A 15,718-nucleotide genomic window follows, 5' to 3' on the forward strand; every position below is an offset into this window, starting at 1 on the left:
ACGCTGCCTAAAACTGTTCTCAATATAAAGTTCTCAATTAACAAAACCTCAAAATCATACTGAAATTACAGAATACTGCCTGACCTTCCCAAGGATAAGAACTAACCGTAAGCGTCGATCTTTTAACCGTTTTTAATCCCAGGTATGGTTTCTCCTTAACACTTTTCCTTTGGAGAATATTTTAACTAGAAAAGACTAGAAAAACCACAACACCGTGAAGGCTTAAAATATATCTATCCATTAAAAAACACAAAGTGTTCTCATTTCGATAACTTTTTTTTTTTTTACTTATTATCATTCTTGATTCACCTCGACAAGAAAATTGTTTTATTGAAAATAAATGATTATCAAATAAACAGATGATACATGATTTACATACCATAAAATTCTGCTGTAGGGGAGACCAAGAATACATTATGGGTACTGAAGCGACTGCATTCAGAGTCTTTAATGGGATGATTTGCGTTGGAAAATCCAAGTCACTGGTCACTGAACACTAGAACAGAGAAAATAAAATTGACTCATAAGAATAAAAGGACAGCCTTAAACTGCAGCCATATTCTAAAGGGACACTGCCCACTTAAATCATTTTGAAAAGGAAACTCCTTTACCTAAGACAACAAAGTTCCTAAAACCATGAAGGATTCTCTCCTTTTTACTCTCTTAGGGTGACAAAAATGCTTCAGATTTTGCAAATTTCCAAAAGCCTCCAACCCTTCCCATACTTACCAACATCAATCAGAATCAAAAACTGTATTTGTTAGCCTCAGGTCGGCTGCTCCTTGCTTTCACTATAAATTTCCTAGCTTGATGCTTAGTTTCTTTTCCATCTCAACCACATGGAATAATAACATATAACACCAAATATGCCTCTTAAAAATCTCACTTAATAAGAATATGAAAACTGTTAGGTTCACCTTTCTTATTTTTATCTTCCCTTAAAAACGAAAACAAAAACAAAAAAAAACCCCAAGCATCATTTGCTGATACTACCGGACGGAAAACAAATATACGAAGGGTAAGAACAGATCTGAATTTCGATCACAACAAAACAGAGTGCTATCAATCCTGCAAAAGTATAATCTCGACATTAATAATAACAGCTAATACTATCAGGCACTTTCTACGTGCGAGGCACTATTTTAAACACATCGCATGTCTTATCATATTCTGTCCTCAATACAACACTGTAAGATGGGGACTAATTCTTAGCCCCCATTTTACAGGTGAGAAAAGTCAGGTAAAAATAAGGTAAGCCATACGTTAACTAGATAGGGCTGGAATTTAAACCCAGAAAGAGAGTCTGACTCTGGAGCCTCTGCTCTCTTCCCCACTACACATACTGCCACGATACCATATCTCTATAACGTGTAAGTGCATATACTCTCTTGAAATACCGTATTTCATCCAACCTACGATGACATCAATTTCAAGGCATTCCATTACTTTCTGTATCACTAAGAAAATAATGTTGCCAGTTAAACTGTAACATAATGCTTTCTTATCACAGCAATTCTATGATGCATTCCAGTTTCAGATGTTAAAATGTTCAAAATTTTGCATCTTTGATTCTATGAAATACGGTAAAAATCTGTGCCCATCTAACCACAGCACCTTCTATCCTGTCTAGGAATCCACCTTTTCTTAAGGAGCACCATTACCCAATTATCAGGCTTCCAAGAACCTTCTCAAAAATACCCTTGGACATCTATCTGTGATCTACAATCAGTGAAAATCGAGTAAAAAGAAGTAGTAAACAAAACGGAAAATCCTATGTATACACACATAATTATTAAATGTTTCATTTCTATTTGAGAGGTGTTAAAAATAGCAGGGCTAGATTTGGTGAAATCACAGTGAAATCTCTGGCGCACAGGCCACACCTGGCCCTCAGCATCTCGTCAGGCCAGGGGGATAATGGTGCAATGGTCGGTCACAGTCACTGCAGCACAATAGTTCCTTCCTGGTGGAAGCCGGTTTAAAGATCAGAGTAGTTAGACAGAACTGTGACAGTGATTAATCCATTAATTTGCTTTCCAAACGGCAAAGACAAAGATTGTAACACTAGAAAGCTCACTGCTCAAGTAAATGAGAAGGTAGGGAACAGTTCACTAAAACTCCAGAGCCACAATCTTCCCCTGTTCCGCACTTTGGCCTCTGATACAATTCTTCATCCATCCGTCCAATAATCCAATAATATTAGCAGTTAACATTTATTGAGCACGTACTATGTTGCAGGCACTGTGCTAAGTGCTTTATATATATCTTAACCACTCCTCGTGTCAGCCTTTGGCATCGCCACCTCACAAACGAGGAGACTGAGGTTCAGAGAAGTTCAGTAACTTGCCTGGTCAGAAAGGTAGTAAGTTACCAAGCCGGGAAGGAAGCCGAAATCTGCCTCCGACACCCAAGAGCTTCCTGGCTGTGCGAGGCTCCCGCCGTGGAGCAGCTCCCGGGGTCAACGAACAAGCACAACTGTGCACTGGGCGCCACACGGGAGGGGCGCCTCTTCCCCCAGGCCCTTCTCCTATTCCTGGTACTACCAAGGCGCCTCTCTTCCTCCTACCTAACTGGGTAAGCTTTGGGGCAAGGAGTGGTTATAATTACTGAATCGAGTACGATACACTGTCCAGTGATCTGAAGTGCACAGTAACGGTAATTTCTTACCAAAAAAAATTAGAGTTTTGAGGTTTTGTTTTACACCTGGGGGAAGTAAATTAACACTGTGACTTTAACTCTCAAGATTAGCCTCCTTTAAAGCTCAGGGGGTGAGGGAGAGCGTGCTGCCTCTCCAACTCTCAGGTATCCACCTGCGTTACTCAGCGTCTGAACCCAAGGTCATACTTAAGGTCAGACGACTTAATATTCGATTCCACCACTAGACAGGAGGGACGCTGGCTCTGCCTCATCTGTTTGCTCTAAGGATGCAGAAAATACTCTGAATCTACTGAATGAGGTCCGCTGACGTTTCCCCCTGAACAGAAAGAACTTCGAGAAGCACAAAAGATGGCAAAGGCTGTGGCACTTAGTACCACCTCCAACCCCACGACGCTGTCATACCATGACCCCGTCACCTTCATCCTGCGCCCTACAGTCACCAAGGGGCCAGAAATCAGCTCTCTTGAGAGCAAAAGCAGCTGAGACAGTGTGGTTTTTTACCTCTCTGTCTCGCAATGATACTCAGCACAGTGTCTCAAAAAAGAGTAGGCACTCAAAAAATGTTTCTGAATGAACAGACTGCATTTGCTAATTTTGCCTAATGGAGATTCGCTCCAATTTCCCTTTAAAGCTAAGAGAGCACCTCCTTAGAAAACTGAAGGCCTATACCCACACCTCATGATCTACGTAGTTATGTCTAGAAACCGATCCCATTCCTTAACTATTAACCTTAACTAATAACCATATTCCTTTCATTTATGAAGTAATATTCAAATGCAAAAGCATTTGTTGGTAAAACAAGTTTGGGAATTCTTATTTATTGACTTAACAGAAAAATTACTCAAAAAATTCCAGTTACTTACCAGTAACTTTTTTTTCTTTGAAAATGTATCATCCTTGACAGTTTATGTAATTAAGTCTCATATCACTCAGAATACTGAAAAGGATTTTGACCTCACGGGTCTCCAAAGCATTTTACCTGATCACAGTCAAGGGTCCTGGACTCAGGAACTCACTAGGAGACCTACACATCAACAAATAAAGTTCTCCAATTCTAGTTCCTACTTGAGGATCACACAAGGAAGTTACTATAGATGATTCATCATCAATGGTAAGTAAAGAAGGAAAAAAAAAAAAACTATTGGTTTATCAAGGATGCTACATTTTCAGAGAAACACAGCTTACTGGTAAGTAACTGGGTTCCTCTGAGGATGGATAGACTTACATCAACCAGCTGGTACAATAGGCGACTGTGTGGCTGGACCACTGGGAGCTGGAGAGGGAAGTCAAGCCAAAAATAGTAGTTGTAGGAGGACACAACCAAACTGAGACTCTTGGCAGAAGGCTGGTTCCAAGTAAAAACTGTGTTATGGAAAATCGTAGAGGGAAGAGCAGGTGAATGGCCTGCAGGGAAGGGAAAGAAATTAACACACCCTACTATGTGCCAAGCACCGTGCTAGAGACTTTACCAAAGTTAACTTCTTTAAAATTCACCACTACCCTATGAGGTCGGTATGACTCCCCATTTCACAGTGGGACATCCCAAAGGAAAACTGCCATGGCCATTTGGTCTCTGAACAATCTTTAACATCAGAGGGTTAAGTCCAACTTCCGGATAGTAGGGGGAAAAAAAATACAGTCAGTTAGCCAAGTTAAAAAATATTCTTGGATACTGGTTGGTCCATTTAATTCATGCCAGAGACACAATGAACTGTTGATATCGTCTTTCCAAGTAAAAACAATAAGGAACCATCTCACACCTAAGGCGTAGGAAAGAAAGGGTCAACTGCCACCCAAACTAGAGAAAAGCCGAGGAGGATTTCTGACACTGCCTCTATTATTCTTCAAAATCACAGCAGAGAAAAGATTAACACACCCAAATTTTAAATTAGCCAGCCCTTCTGGTGAAAATGATAGCATACACAATTTAATTTCAGACTGTTTTCATGCAAAGGAAGTCCTGAAGACAAAAACGGGAATGAGACAAATACCAAGTTTGGGTCAAGAGAAGTGAGAGAGAAGGGAGTCCCTAACCAGGTCTTGGGAGCGGATCAGGAGAAGGGGGGTCCAAGACACGAGAGGCTCCAGCAGGACAGGGTCAGAAAGAAAAACCGGGAAGAAAAATTCCTGACCAGAGCCTGACACAGACGTATTTAGTACAAGGAGCATATCGAGGGTGTTGGAGCTAAGAAATCAAAGAGTGGCTCATCCCAGGTCATACAGTGCTTCCGCTGTTCAGTATGTGATAGAGCCGGCCGACCCAACTGGGGAGAGGACCTCTCTACCTGCAGCACAGGGGTCCTGTGGGAGTTCACTCGAGCATCACAGAAAGATCCTTTGAGGGCCAGTTCCTATGCTTCTTAGAAAACACCACACACACACACACACACACACACACACACACACACACACACAAAAATGCATTTAACACAGAACACAGAACATTTGGAATGCAATTTCAGGAAATTTCAACTCTTAAAACTCTCCCCTGCATCCTAATTTCAAAAGCCTGATTCTGAATGAAAGCAACCATAAAAATACCACCTCGTTAATCCTATTAAAACCCAATGCACAGGGAAAACCCAATGCAGTCTGGGGCCAGAAGGGGGCTACCGTAAATCATTCCTCATAATCCGCAGTTTTGCTACAAACTCCAGTTTTGCTAATGTAATTGGAAATCAGAAATTCAACAAGTCAATACATAAGTTTTGGTAAAACTACAAAACACACAAAAGGCACAGAAGCCGGTAACTAGAGCCATGCAAACTCAAATACCTAACTCAAGAACAGTCCTATGAGCAAGAAATATCACTTGTCACTGAAAAAATAAAAACAAGCAAAAACTAAGAAATGGAAGACAGAGGTTTATTTAAGTCCCTGGTTTCCATAAGCCGTGGCACCACGATCATTCTGAAGCCTTGCTTCCAGGAGCAGACGTGAGGCTGAACAAGTCAGGGCACCAGAGGCCCGAGTTACGTTGGAGACACCAGACCCGCACTAGGCCTGGTCTCTGAGGAGAGGCACTAAGTCCTGGCTCAGGTGGAGATCTGCTCTGGGGACCACCACTCAGGTAGGCCAATTCGGTTGATCTTTGCAGGAAAGATTTGTGACTGCTCCTTTACTGTCCACTGACTACTCAGTTAAGTAGTGTTGAAACAACTAGAAAAGCTAAAAGAGAAAAGTATTAAAAACCAAATCCCCCACTCATTTTTCATACCAAAGGAAATTCCTAACAGGTTAAATATCAAAATATACAAGTGAGGGGCATGTGGCTGGCTCAGTCGGTGGAGCATGTGACTCTTGATCTTGGGGTTGTGAGTTCTAGCCCCATGGTGGAGACAGAGATTGCTTAAAACTAAAATCTTTAGGGGCACCTGGGTGGCTCAGGTGGTTGAGCGTCCAACTCTTGATTTCAGCTCAGGTCGTGATCTCATGCAAGATCGAGCCCAGCGTCAGGCTCTACACTGACATCACATAGCCTGCTTGGGACTCTCTCTCTCCCTCTCTGCCCACCCCCCCCCCCCCGACACACACACATGCACCCACACTCTCTCTCTCTCGACAATAAATAAATTTTTAAAAATATAAAATAAAATAAAACAAAACCTTTAGGGACACTGGGTGCCTCAGTCAGTTAAGCCTCTGACTTCAGCTCAGGTCATGATCTCACAGTTTGTGAGTTCGAGCCCGGCATCCAGCTCTGTACTGACAGTATAGAGCCCGCCTGCAATGGTCTCTCTCCCTCTCTCTCTCCACCCCTTCCCACTCTCTCTCTCTCAAAATAAATAAACTTAAAAAAAAATTTTTTTTAAATAAATAAAATATAAACATGAAAACTAAAAGGAAAGATAGAGAGGTAATTCATAATCTTTACTTTCTAAGCCTTTAGAAACAAAGAAATCGAAAGAAATTCTAATTTGACTATGTAAACGTTTAAAACTTCTATAAACCGGTATTTGCCTAATAGCATGAATAAAGAATTTCTTCTTCTCTCCCTATAAGGTACATCCTACTATTTTGAAATTCTAAATATGTCCAGTCATCTTTTAAAATGTTGGACAGTCTTGGGGTGCCTGGGTGGCTCAGTTGGTTGAGCATCCGACCCTTGATTTCAGCTCAAGTCATGATCCTGGGGTGGTGGGACTGAGCCCTGAGTCAGGCTCTGCACTGAGCACGGAGCCTCCTTGGGATTCTCTCTCTCCCTCTGCCCTCTCCCCCTCTCAGGCTTTCCCTGTCTAAAATTTAAAAAGGGAGCACCTGGGTGGCTCAGTCAGTGAAGCGTACAACTCTTGATTTTGGCTCAGGTCGGGTTCATTGCTGAAGGGTGGAGCCTACTTGGGGTTCTCTGGCTCACTGCCCCTCCCCACCTCACACGCAAGCTCTCAACACATGTGCATGTGCGCTCTCTCTCAAAATAAACTTTAAAAATTTTTTAAAAATAAAAATTGAAAGTGACATTTGCCCACATCTGAGAAAAATTAAAAATAACTAAAGCTTTGGGGTGCCTGGGTGGCTCAGTCGTTTAAGCATCCAACTTTGATTTCAGCTCAGGTCATGATCTCATGGTTAAGGAGTTCAAGCCCCACATCAGGCTCTCTGCTGTCAGTGCAGAGCCTGCTTTGGATCCTCTGTCCCCCCCTCTCTCTGCCCCTCCCCTGCTCACACGTTCTCTCTCTCTCTCTCCCTCTCAAAAATAAACATTTTAAACGTTTTTTAATAAAAAAAAATAAAATAAAACTTTCATGAACCAAAATATACCAGGAATAACATCAAAATGGGAAGAAGGGAGTGGGAATCTGCAAAACATGATAAATAACTGAATATTTAACAATATACAAAAAGTCCTTAAAAATCCTAAGAAACAGTCCAACCTAATTTTAATAGATCCAACACCCTAGCAGTCACTTCAGAGAAGAAATATAAACAGACAATAGAAACTCAGCCTCACTGAATGAGTAAAGAAAAGCAAGCAAACTGTAATAACGTCTTACCTATCACACTGACAAAGATCCAAAAGACTGGTATTATGCGTTGGGAACAGAGAGGAAGAGACACTACCATAAACAGCTGGTAAGGTGAAGACGGAAAATCTTTTGGGGAAACAATGTGGTAATATCTATAAAAATTTAAATATGCAGGGTGCCTAGGTGGCTCAGTCCTTGGTATCGGCTCAGGCCATGATCCCAGGGTTGTGGGACTGAGCCCAGCTTTGGGCTCCGCACTGAGAATGGAGCCTGCTTGAGATTCTCTCTCTCCCCCTACCTCTGCCCTTCTCCCCGCCTTGCACTCTAAAATAAAAAAAAATTTTTAACTTAATATGCATATCCTCTTGACTAATTCTATTTCTAGGAACTTCTACAAAATTACTCAATGATACAAAGATGTACAATGAAGGGTATTCGCTAAAATACTAATTGCAAAAATAAAAACTAAAAAATAAATGTTTATCAATTAAGAATAGGGCAGGGAGCCTGTGTGGTCAGTGAGTTGAGCCTCAAGTCAGGCTCCGCGCCAAACCTGAAGCCTGCTCGGGATCTCTTTCTCTCTCTGCCCCTCCCTGCTCCCACTCTCACTCTCTTTGAAAACTAAATAAACCTTCAAAAAAAAAAAAAAAAAAAAAAGAATAGGGCAATAAATGATGTTATATTATCCACAGTCATCAAACACTGAACACTGCATTCTTAGAGAATGAGGACCTGGACAGAGGATTTAAAGTGACAGCCCAAATGTGGGGGGTGGGAAGATGGGCAAAATGGGTGATGGGGGGAGAGATACAGGCTTCCAGTTATGGAAAAAGTCACAGGAATAGAAGGCACAACATAGGGAATATCGTCAATGATACTGAAAATAGTATATGGTGACAGATGGGGACTACACTTGTAGTGACCACAGCATGAGGTATAGAGAAGATAAATCACTAGGTTATACACCTGAAACTAATGTAACATATGTCAACTATACTTTAAAACATAGTTTTTTTTGTTTCAGTTATGGCCCAAATTGGCAGGCACATTTTATCTGGCCAGTAACCTTTTATTTTTTAAGTAAGCTCCACACCCAACATGGAGCTTGAACTCAGGACCCTGATATTAAGAATCCTGGTTCAGACTGACTGGGCCAGCCAGGCATCCCTGGCCAGAAACCTCTTCAAATAAATAGTGTATTATTTATACATGACAATTATTTATACAAAACTTACAAAATTATTTGTATAATGATAATAATAAATATTATCATTATTAACATGTTATCATATATAGAGAAAGAGATCAGAAAAAATCACAAATCACAGGAGTTGTGCTACAGAAACTTTTGCCGTCTGTTTTATATTATTTCCGTGTTATCTGAATTTTCAAGAGTCATTTTGCAATGGCCTTTTAGTTGAAGAGAACAATAAAAAGTTTCATTAACCCAACAGATATTCATGTGACCTGGTATAAAGCTGCCTCAATCGATATAAGGTAGCTGAGAACTCTGCCCAACCCCCCCAAACGGTACTCAAGTGGTATTCTTTTATAAAATCTATTAAAAGAAGATAAAGCAGAATCCTAAGCAGTAAATTTCAGTCAATCCATGTTATCCCAGAAGTTCAAGGTCTAATAAAATCTTATTTCTTCAGAGCAATAAACAATTTTGAACAATGCAAGCTAGACAAGCACTTCTTCTGGATCCACTGGTTTTTTAAATGGCTGTCAAAATTTGGTCTTGCATTTTGGGAAAAGAACTGGTCTTTGTAGATCAACGATTTTTGGTCTTGATCTTTGTAGTCAACTAAACAGGTGACAATGTATGTAAAATACCAACGATTTACACAATCTTCTGGCTGAAAACCAGCAAACTAAAAGCAACTTCTGGTTTATTGCACAAAATAAACATTTGACATTTTTGAAAAACTCACTTTTCAAATAAGATAGAGAAACTTAAGTTTAAAAAATAAACTCATACATCAAGTGTATGATATATATTTAATTACAGGATATTGATAATATAAACTCCGACATCTCAAGTGACCTTTTTTTTTTTAATGTCCTTTTGGAAAAGCATTATAAAACCCATTAGTTTCCTTTAATAAATAAATAAATAAATAAATAAATAAATAAATAAATAATAAATAAATAAATAAATAAATGGAAAGCCTCCTTTATGATCATTTCAGAAAATGGTTCATCTATTTCAGCCTAAAGAAATCCAGAAAGTATGGAAACCAATTTGACAATAAACTTCATATATTGAAAAAAAAAAAAAAAAGAAAGAAAGAAAGAAAGGAAGCAAAGGCTGAAGTGATGTGAGAAGTTAATATGGTGGGAAGGACTGGCAGAGTTAAGTTAGACAGGACTGAACTCTCCAAATAAACACCACCCAGCGCTCAAGAGAGGCAAAGAGCAGCAGAAAGCGACTTAGAAACCAGTTCCTTGAGGCAACAAGAAAGGATGGCTATGTTCAGACTGACAGCCATCCATCTATTTCTAAGACATGAGAAAAATGACCCAGCTCACTACTATATTTGCTCCAATGGCTGAGAACCTAGACCTCCTGGTTCCACAATCTCAACATTTACAAAGGAAAGAAAGCACGTTACTGTATTTAAAGTTGACGGTGTACTGAAGAGGGCTAAATTATGTACTAGGTACACTAGCATATCTTTGTAAATAGTAACTAAATTTCTATTTACAATTAACGGAGGAAAGTGCGTTATGAGTCAATAAATAATGCAATCACGTGTTTATGTCTAAAGAGACCACGTTTTTGTCTCCTTCAATAAAAACAGCAAGTCCAAACTGCAAACATATAAAAGAACGTACACTGTTATTTTGATAGAGGCCTCTTCCCCCTCCAAAAAATAATCTGTAAACATTAAATGTTACGTGATGAACTCATAATCATTTCAAATATTACTAGGAAAATCAAAATTGTTAAATTGTTAAAACTGTTTAACTCTTGGGGCACCTGGCACCTGGCTAGCTCGGTTGAGCGGCTGACTTTGGATCAGGTCATGAGCTCGCAGTTCGTGAGTTCAAGCCCCGCATCTGCTCGCTGCTGTCAGCGCAGAGACCACTTCAGATCCTCCGTCCCCCTCTGTCTGCCCCGCCCCCGCTGGCGCTCTCAGAAATAACAAAAATGTTAACAATTTTTAACTCTTCATAAATGAGGACTATGATGTCTTTCTAATGATGCTGCTTGTGTCAGACATCCTGAAGTAGCTCCACATTTAAATTGACAAAAAGTTCTCGCCATTTTCATCAGTAAACACGACACAAAATTCTTACAAGAACATTAAATTCTCCTGAGAATCTGGAAATGCATATTGGCGGGCTATTTTTAAATTACTAAACCAATCCTACCACTTGCCGAGAAGACACGTCATTTGCACAAGCCTCTTTCAGTCATAATACACACGGATGATAAAAATCTCAACATGAACAATCGATGAAGTAAAGTGCCTTCCAGTTTTTAGCAAGAAATGGTCAAATGTTCAAAAGAAATGCACTAATAAGAACTACAAGAGTAGCTCCTAAACCAGTTTCTTCATGAAAACTGGAAAACAGACACGACAAAGATCAGGACTGCCGACGCGAAGGCTTACAGGAGATCAAGTTTTTTGACAGAGAAGACAAACTAATGAAAGTCACCTACAAGCAACTGATTGTATAAACAGCCACATATTACAACAGTAAGGTGCACAACCCTTGGTGTGTATTTCTCTTAGTGACATTTTTCAAATGAGAGCTCCTTCAAAAGATTAACTGAGGGGCAAAGGAGATCAATGTCAAACATACAGCCACTGTCTTCAAGAAGTCAGAACTACTTTTAAAAAGAAAACTAGGGGCGCCTCCTGTGCCAACGTTCGACGGGCACTTCCGCACAGGCTCTATAACCTCGACGCCGGAAAGTGAGCGGCCGCAAGCGCCTTCGGGACACACGCTAAGAAAACGGCACAAGGAAGATGTGGCCTCTAAGTGCAACTGCAGAGCCCCTTGATCTGAAGTCGGCGTCGAGGGCGGTCACCCCAGCAGGTCACAGCAGCCTGTGTCAGACGGTCTCCGCTAAATTAACCCAGACAAAAACCTGTCGTTTTAAAACTGGACACATCTACTTTACAAACACAGAAGGGACTGAAGTCTAAGACTTGAGTGAAAAACTGAAAACTGTCATTGAATGGTGCTCAGGCCACAAAAGATTTCAACTGAAGACGCAGCACTTGCAAAGGATCGGCTTATAAAAATAAGCAGTTAATTAAAACAATGTTATAACAGCACTTCCCAATGTTGAAGGCCACAGACGTCAGGTGTTTGGAGCAACACTGCCGTCTGAACTTCTGCCAAGCCTACTGCTAGGAAAGTCTTTGCAAAACACACTACCTCTTATTTCTCCTCCTGCTTCTGACCTACTTCGGACTCCCAACTTTTAAAGCATATAAAAGAAATTGACGTACAGCTGGGAATGCTCAAACCGAAGAAAGATAAACACGGATATACTCTCATCTAAAAAGTAAGGAGATCAGACAGAGATCATTAAAGTCCTTTTCAGTCCTAAAATTTTATTATTTTTATTGTGAGAACGCCAAAAAGCTTATCGCAAACTGTATAAACGTTCAGCTTCCAAATGTCCGCGATGATGGTTTTAAAGGGGAAGTAAAAGATGAATCATTTGAAGCAGAATCAGCTCTCAAGAGTAGCTCGAAAACTAACAGATTTGACCGGGTCAGAGTTCCAGGCAACAAAAACAGAGTTCCTGAGGCTGGGGGTGATTTTCCTCCTTTCCCATCATCCTATTTTGTGAAAATGGTTTTTCCTCAACCTGCATGGGGCACTAAGTTTAGAAAAGAATTTTGTTCTATTAAAATGCTAACTTCTACAATTTCTCCTATAAACTCACATTAAAAAGTTAGATATCTTTACACTCAATAATTTATCTCCATTTGACAAAATTAAAAGCAAAATTCAATCAGTAAGTATTCATTTGAATAATCTGTACTTAAGGTTACATCATGAACAATTCAACGTGGACATAAACGGCGAACGTGACTCCTTTTTTAACGTGTCTGAGCAAAGTGTACTCTTCTAGGCCCACATCAGATCATTAGAGCAAGCAAACTGACTGAAGTCTTCCAAGGCTCAGTGTCCTCATGGGGTGGGTGGGGAGCATACGATGACCATCACAAACATTAAATGAGGTTCACGTGTGCAGAGTACCCAGCACTGGGTCAGAAATCATTACTGCCATCAACTTTTACTTATGAATAAAAGCTGGACTTTTGGTAGCATTTTGAGATTTGCAATGGGTGGCAAAAAGCATGTACTCCGTGTCTCTACTTCCTCCTCCAGATTTCTAAGATCTATTCCTCTGGGGAGAAGGAACAAGGTTTCTTTTTCCTTTACCTCAAAATTTCCAAAAGGTCACCAGACAAAACTTTCACATAATTACTTAGAAGCCCCATCCTTATTCCTTTTGAGAACATTCTGACTAGCATAGAAACGAATTCCTTCCACCCTTAATATATGAATAAAAGTCATTTACCCCTAACACACGGGCCCTGACCTATCCCAGATGGTGCGGAAGGTGTTAGCAGCATATGATATTTACCTACACAACTGCGAGCCCAGGCTTTAAAGAGGGGTCACCTGGCAAAATGAATAAATGACTAAGAATCATTCCAAGTCATGTGTCACCACCGAGACCACCACACCGTGACCCAGTCACTAGGACTGGGCTACTGTGACAGCACCGACAAGTTGCTCTGAAGCCCGCGTGTCACAATCTCAACAGGTCTCACGCGGTAGCAAATTCTTGCTTATTACAATATTTCATAAATATCATAACCTCACTGAACAGAGCCCACTGTCTAGATGCTTTTTCCATGTCTAGACATTCAGATAAACAATTACCCACTGCACGGTGTAACTTCATAAACTCCAAAGCGCTTTCTTCCTTCTGTTTTGATGCCCTTTCAAATAGCATTCCACCTCCTATGCCATCTTCTCCTATATAAAACAGGTACTTAAACCAAAATGCTTTGCATAAAACCCTACTGACTGGGTTCTATAGTTTTTAAGCTTCTGCCATTTTCTTCTCATTTTGCTGCCACTGTGTTTTATGTGTCATTTAACTATAAAATCTGCCATACGTTTATTACCTTCCTTTGAAAATAGGATTAAGATCTACTTTCTTGATTTAGAAAATGCTATATAAAAGGACTTCTGATCTCTCAACACTGAATTTAAAAATTCTTAGAGAGCCTTAGAATTTGAACAAAATGTTCCAATAACAAATAACTTTCTTAGTGCGTGAATATGCATGAAAAGGAAACATTTCTTGTAGCATGGCTAATTCACACTAAGGGGCAGAAAGAAAGATAACTACGAGTCAGAAAGCCTTGCTCTAAATAGTGATCTGATGAGGACATTAAAGAGTATTTAGTTTAAAAACTTTTTAAAATCAACAATCCTATAAAAATCTACGAATCTACCTGGTGACAGTGAAAATATATTCTAAACGCTACAGCTCTCTTACAGGAGTAGCTCGCAGTGTTACCTAAGGCAGCCACCAACAGTTAGTTGCACATTAAAAAGAAATAGCAGTGAACAGATGGACTTCCAGAAGTGAGTGACTTCCTATCAATAACCAGCCAACATTCCAACAGCAAAAACCAGAATGCACTGATAATCACTCCAGTGCGTGAGTTAACCAACCTCCCTGGTCCCGCGCAATGAGCTCACAGAAGTCAGGATGTGGACAGGCTGTATCCTTCGCTGTTTCCATTCTTGGTTTAAGATTTCCGTTCTTTCCAAAATTTTCTGACGATTGGAACTAAACATACTCTTTAAAAAAATGGAGGAGAGGAGAAGAGAAATTGTTCATTGTTAGAAAATTGGTAGTATCTCCAAAGCAGGTTAAAATCTAGTGATTTCTCAAAAATATCAGGAGCATTCCTGCAAACACATATAGATTTTACACTAAACTGTAGTTTCCCCACATTCGAGTAACACAAACACACCACACCTATTATTTTGTCAACATGATATAAAAATGAAATCACAATGACTTTAGAAACACAAAACCATGAAACACATTCCTTTGTATGGGGGTCCGGAGTCTACACATGCAATACAAAAGATACACTAAAAAGACAGTGATTTCTAAGCAGATTGAACAGCCATTAGATTACAATCTTTCCATTATCATTACGGTGCCTGGTACAATCTTTATGCTAATTAAGACAGATCAAGGCCCTTGGCTTCCAAGCCTTCGTTTATCTTTACTATAAACATGACCTTGGCTGAAAATGGACCCTTTGCAAATTGAAACTTCTCTTTGGGGGGCGGGGAGGGGGAACGACCCTTAACCGTAGGTGCACCGCACAAAAGATAAAGCTGTACCTTAACTTCGTCAGCCCGCCTGAACCTCTTGAGCTGCCGCAGCCGCATGTACTCTGATTTTACACGCTTGCGCCAACAAACCGGTCCCTTCTCAGATTTCTTCCCAGTCTGGCCCATGATTATTCTAAAAGCAATGGTTTCATATTAAAATCACTAATCTAACCAGCCTGAACATGATCACTTGCGTTTCAATCCCCAGCAAACTAACAAACAAAGTAAATAATACATGACACTGTTGATACTTCCAAGAAGGGGGGGTGTTCATTCGTTCTGTAGGGTTAAATGTAAAACATTTCATTCAAAGTTTAAACGTTTACTTAATACAACTTTTAAGAGGCGTTTTGAGTTACAAAGGTTCTCTACTCCCAAAGGACAACCGTCTTACAGAAACGTGATCGACCCCATTACGGAAATAACTCTATTACAGAAATACTCGAACAAGCTGGGTTTTAGTCTATGAGACTTCTGGAGCAAAAAAACAGACACATACTTTAAGTTTTTGATCATTAAATTAGCAGCTACAGGCATAAATGAAGAATGTAACTGAAAAAGAGAAATCTGAAACAGCAAAATAGACACACAGCACTCACAGTAGGAAGTACACAGTACATCGTCTGGTGCAAACTCAAGCATTCTCCCCGCACGCTTTTAATTAACCAGGCTTCTCACCTTCAGCACAGGGA

At 40.1% G+C, this 15,718-nt stretch overlaps 1 protein-coding gene across 12 annotated transcripts in view; it reads right to left on the reverse strand.

Annotated features, from left to right (window-relative positions):
* Positions 1 to 15,718, reverse strand: part of EZH2 (enhancer of zeste 2 polycomb repressive complex 2 subunit) — a 63,578-nt gene that overhangs the window by 25,137 nt on the left and 22,723 nt on the right. For 5 of the 12 annotated variants that reach the window (XM_042926968.1, XM_042926970.1, XM_042926967.1 and 2 more), the window contains 4 exons: positions 15,036 to 15,159; positions 14,349 to 14,477; positions 3,884 to 3,931; positions 380 to 496 (listed from right to left, as the gene is read on the reverse strand). In XM_042926968.1, coding sequence (XP_042782902.1) covers positions 380 to 496; positions 3,884 to 3,931; positions 14,349 to 14,477; positions 15,036 to 15,152 — 411 coding nt within the window. In that variant the 5' untranslated portion in view covers positions 15,153 to 15,159. Of the gene's footprint in view, positions 1 to 379; positions 497 to 3,883; positions 4,063 to 14,348; positions 14,478 to 15,035; positions 15,160 to 15,718 lie in introns of those variants that run through there. The other 7 variants (XM_042926972.1, XM_042926978.1, XM_042926975.1 and 4 more) reach the window with 7 other exon arrangements.

This window comes from Panthera leo, chromosome A2, assembly GCF_018350215.1.
Source record: "Panthera leo isolate Ple1 chromosome A2, P.leo_Ple1_pat1.1, whole genome shotgun sequence".
Classification (NCBI taxonomy): domain Eukaryota; kingdom Metazoa; phylum Chordata; class Mammalia; order Carnivora; family Felidae; genus Panthera; species Panthera leo.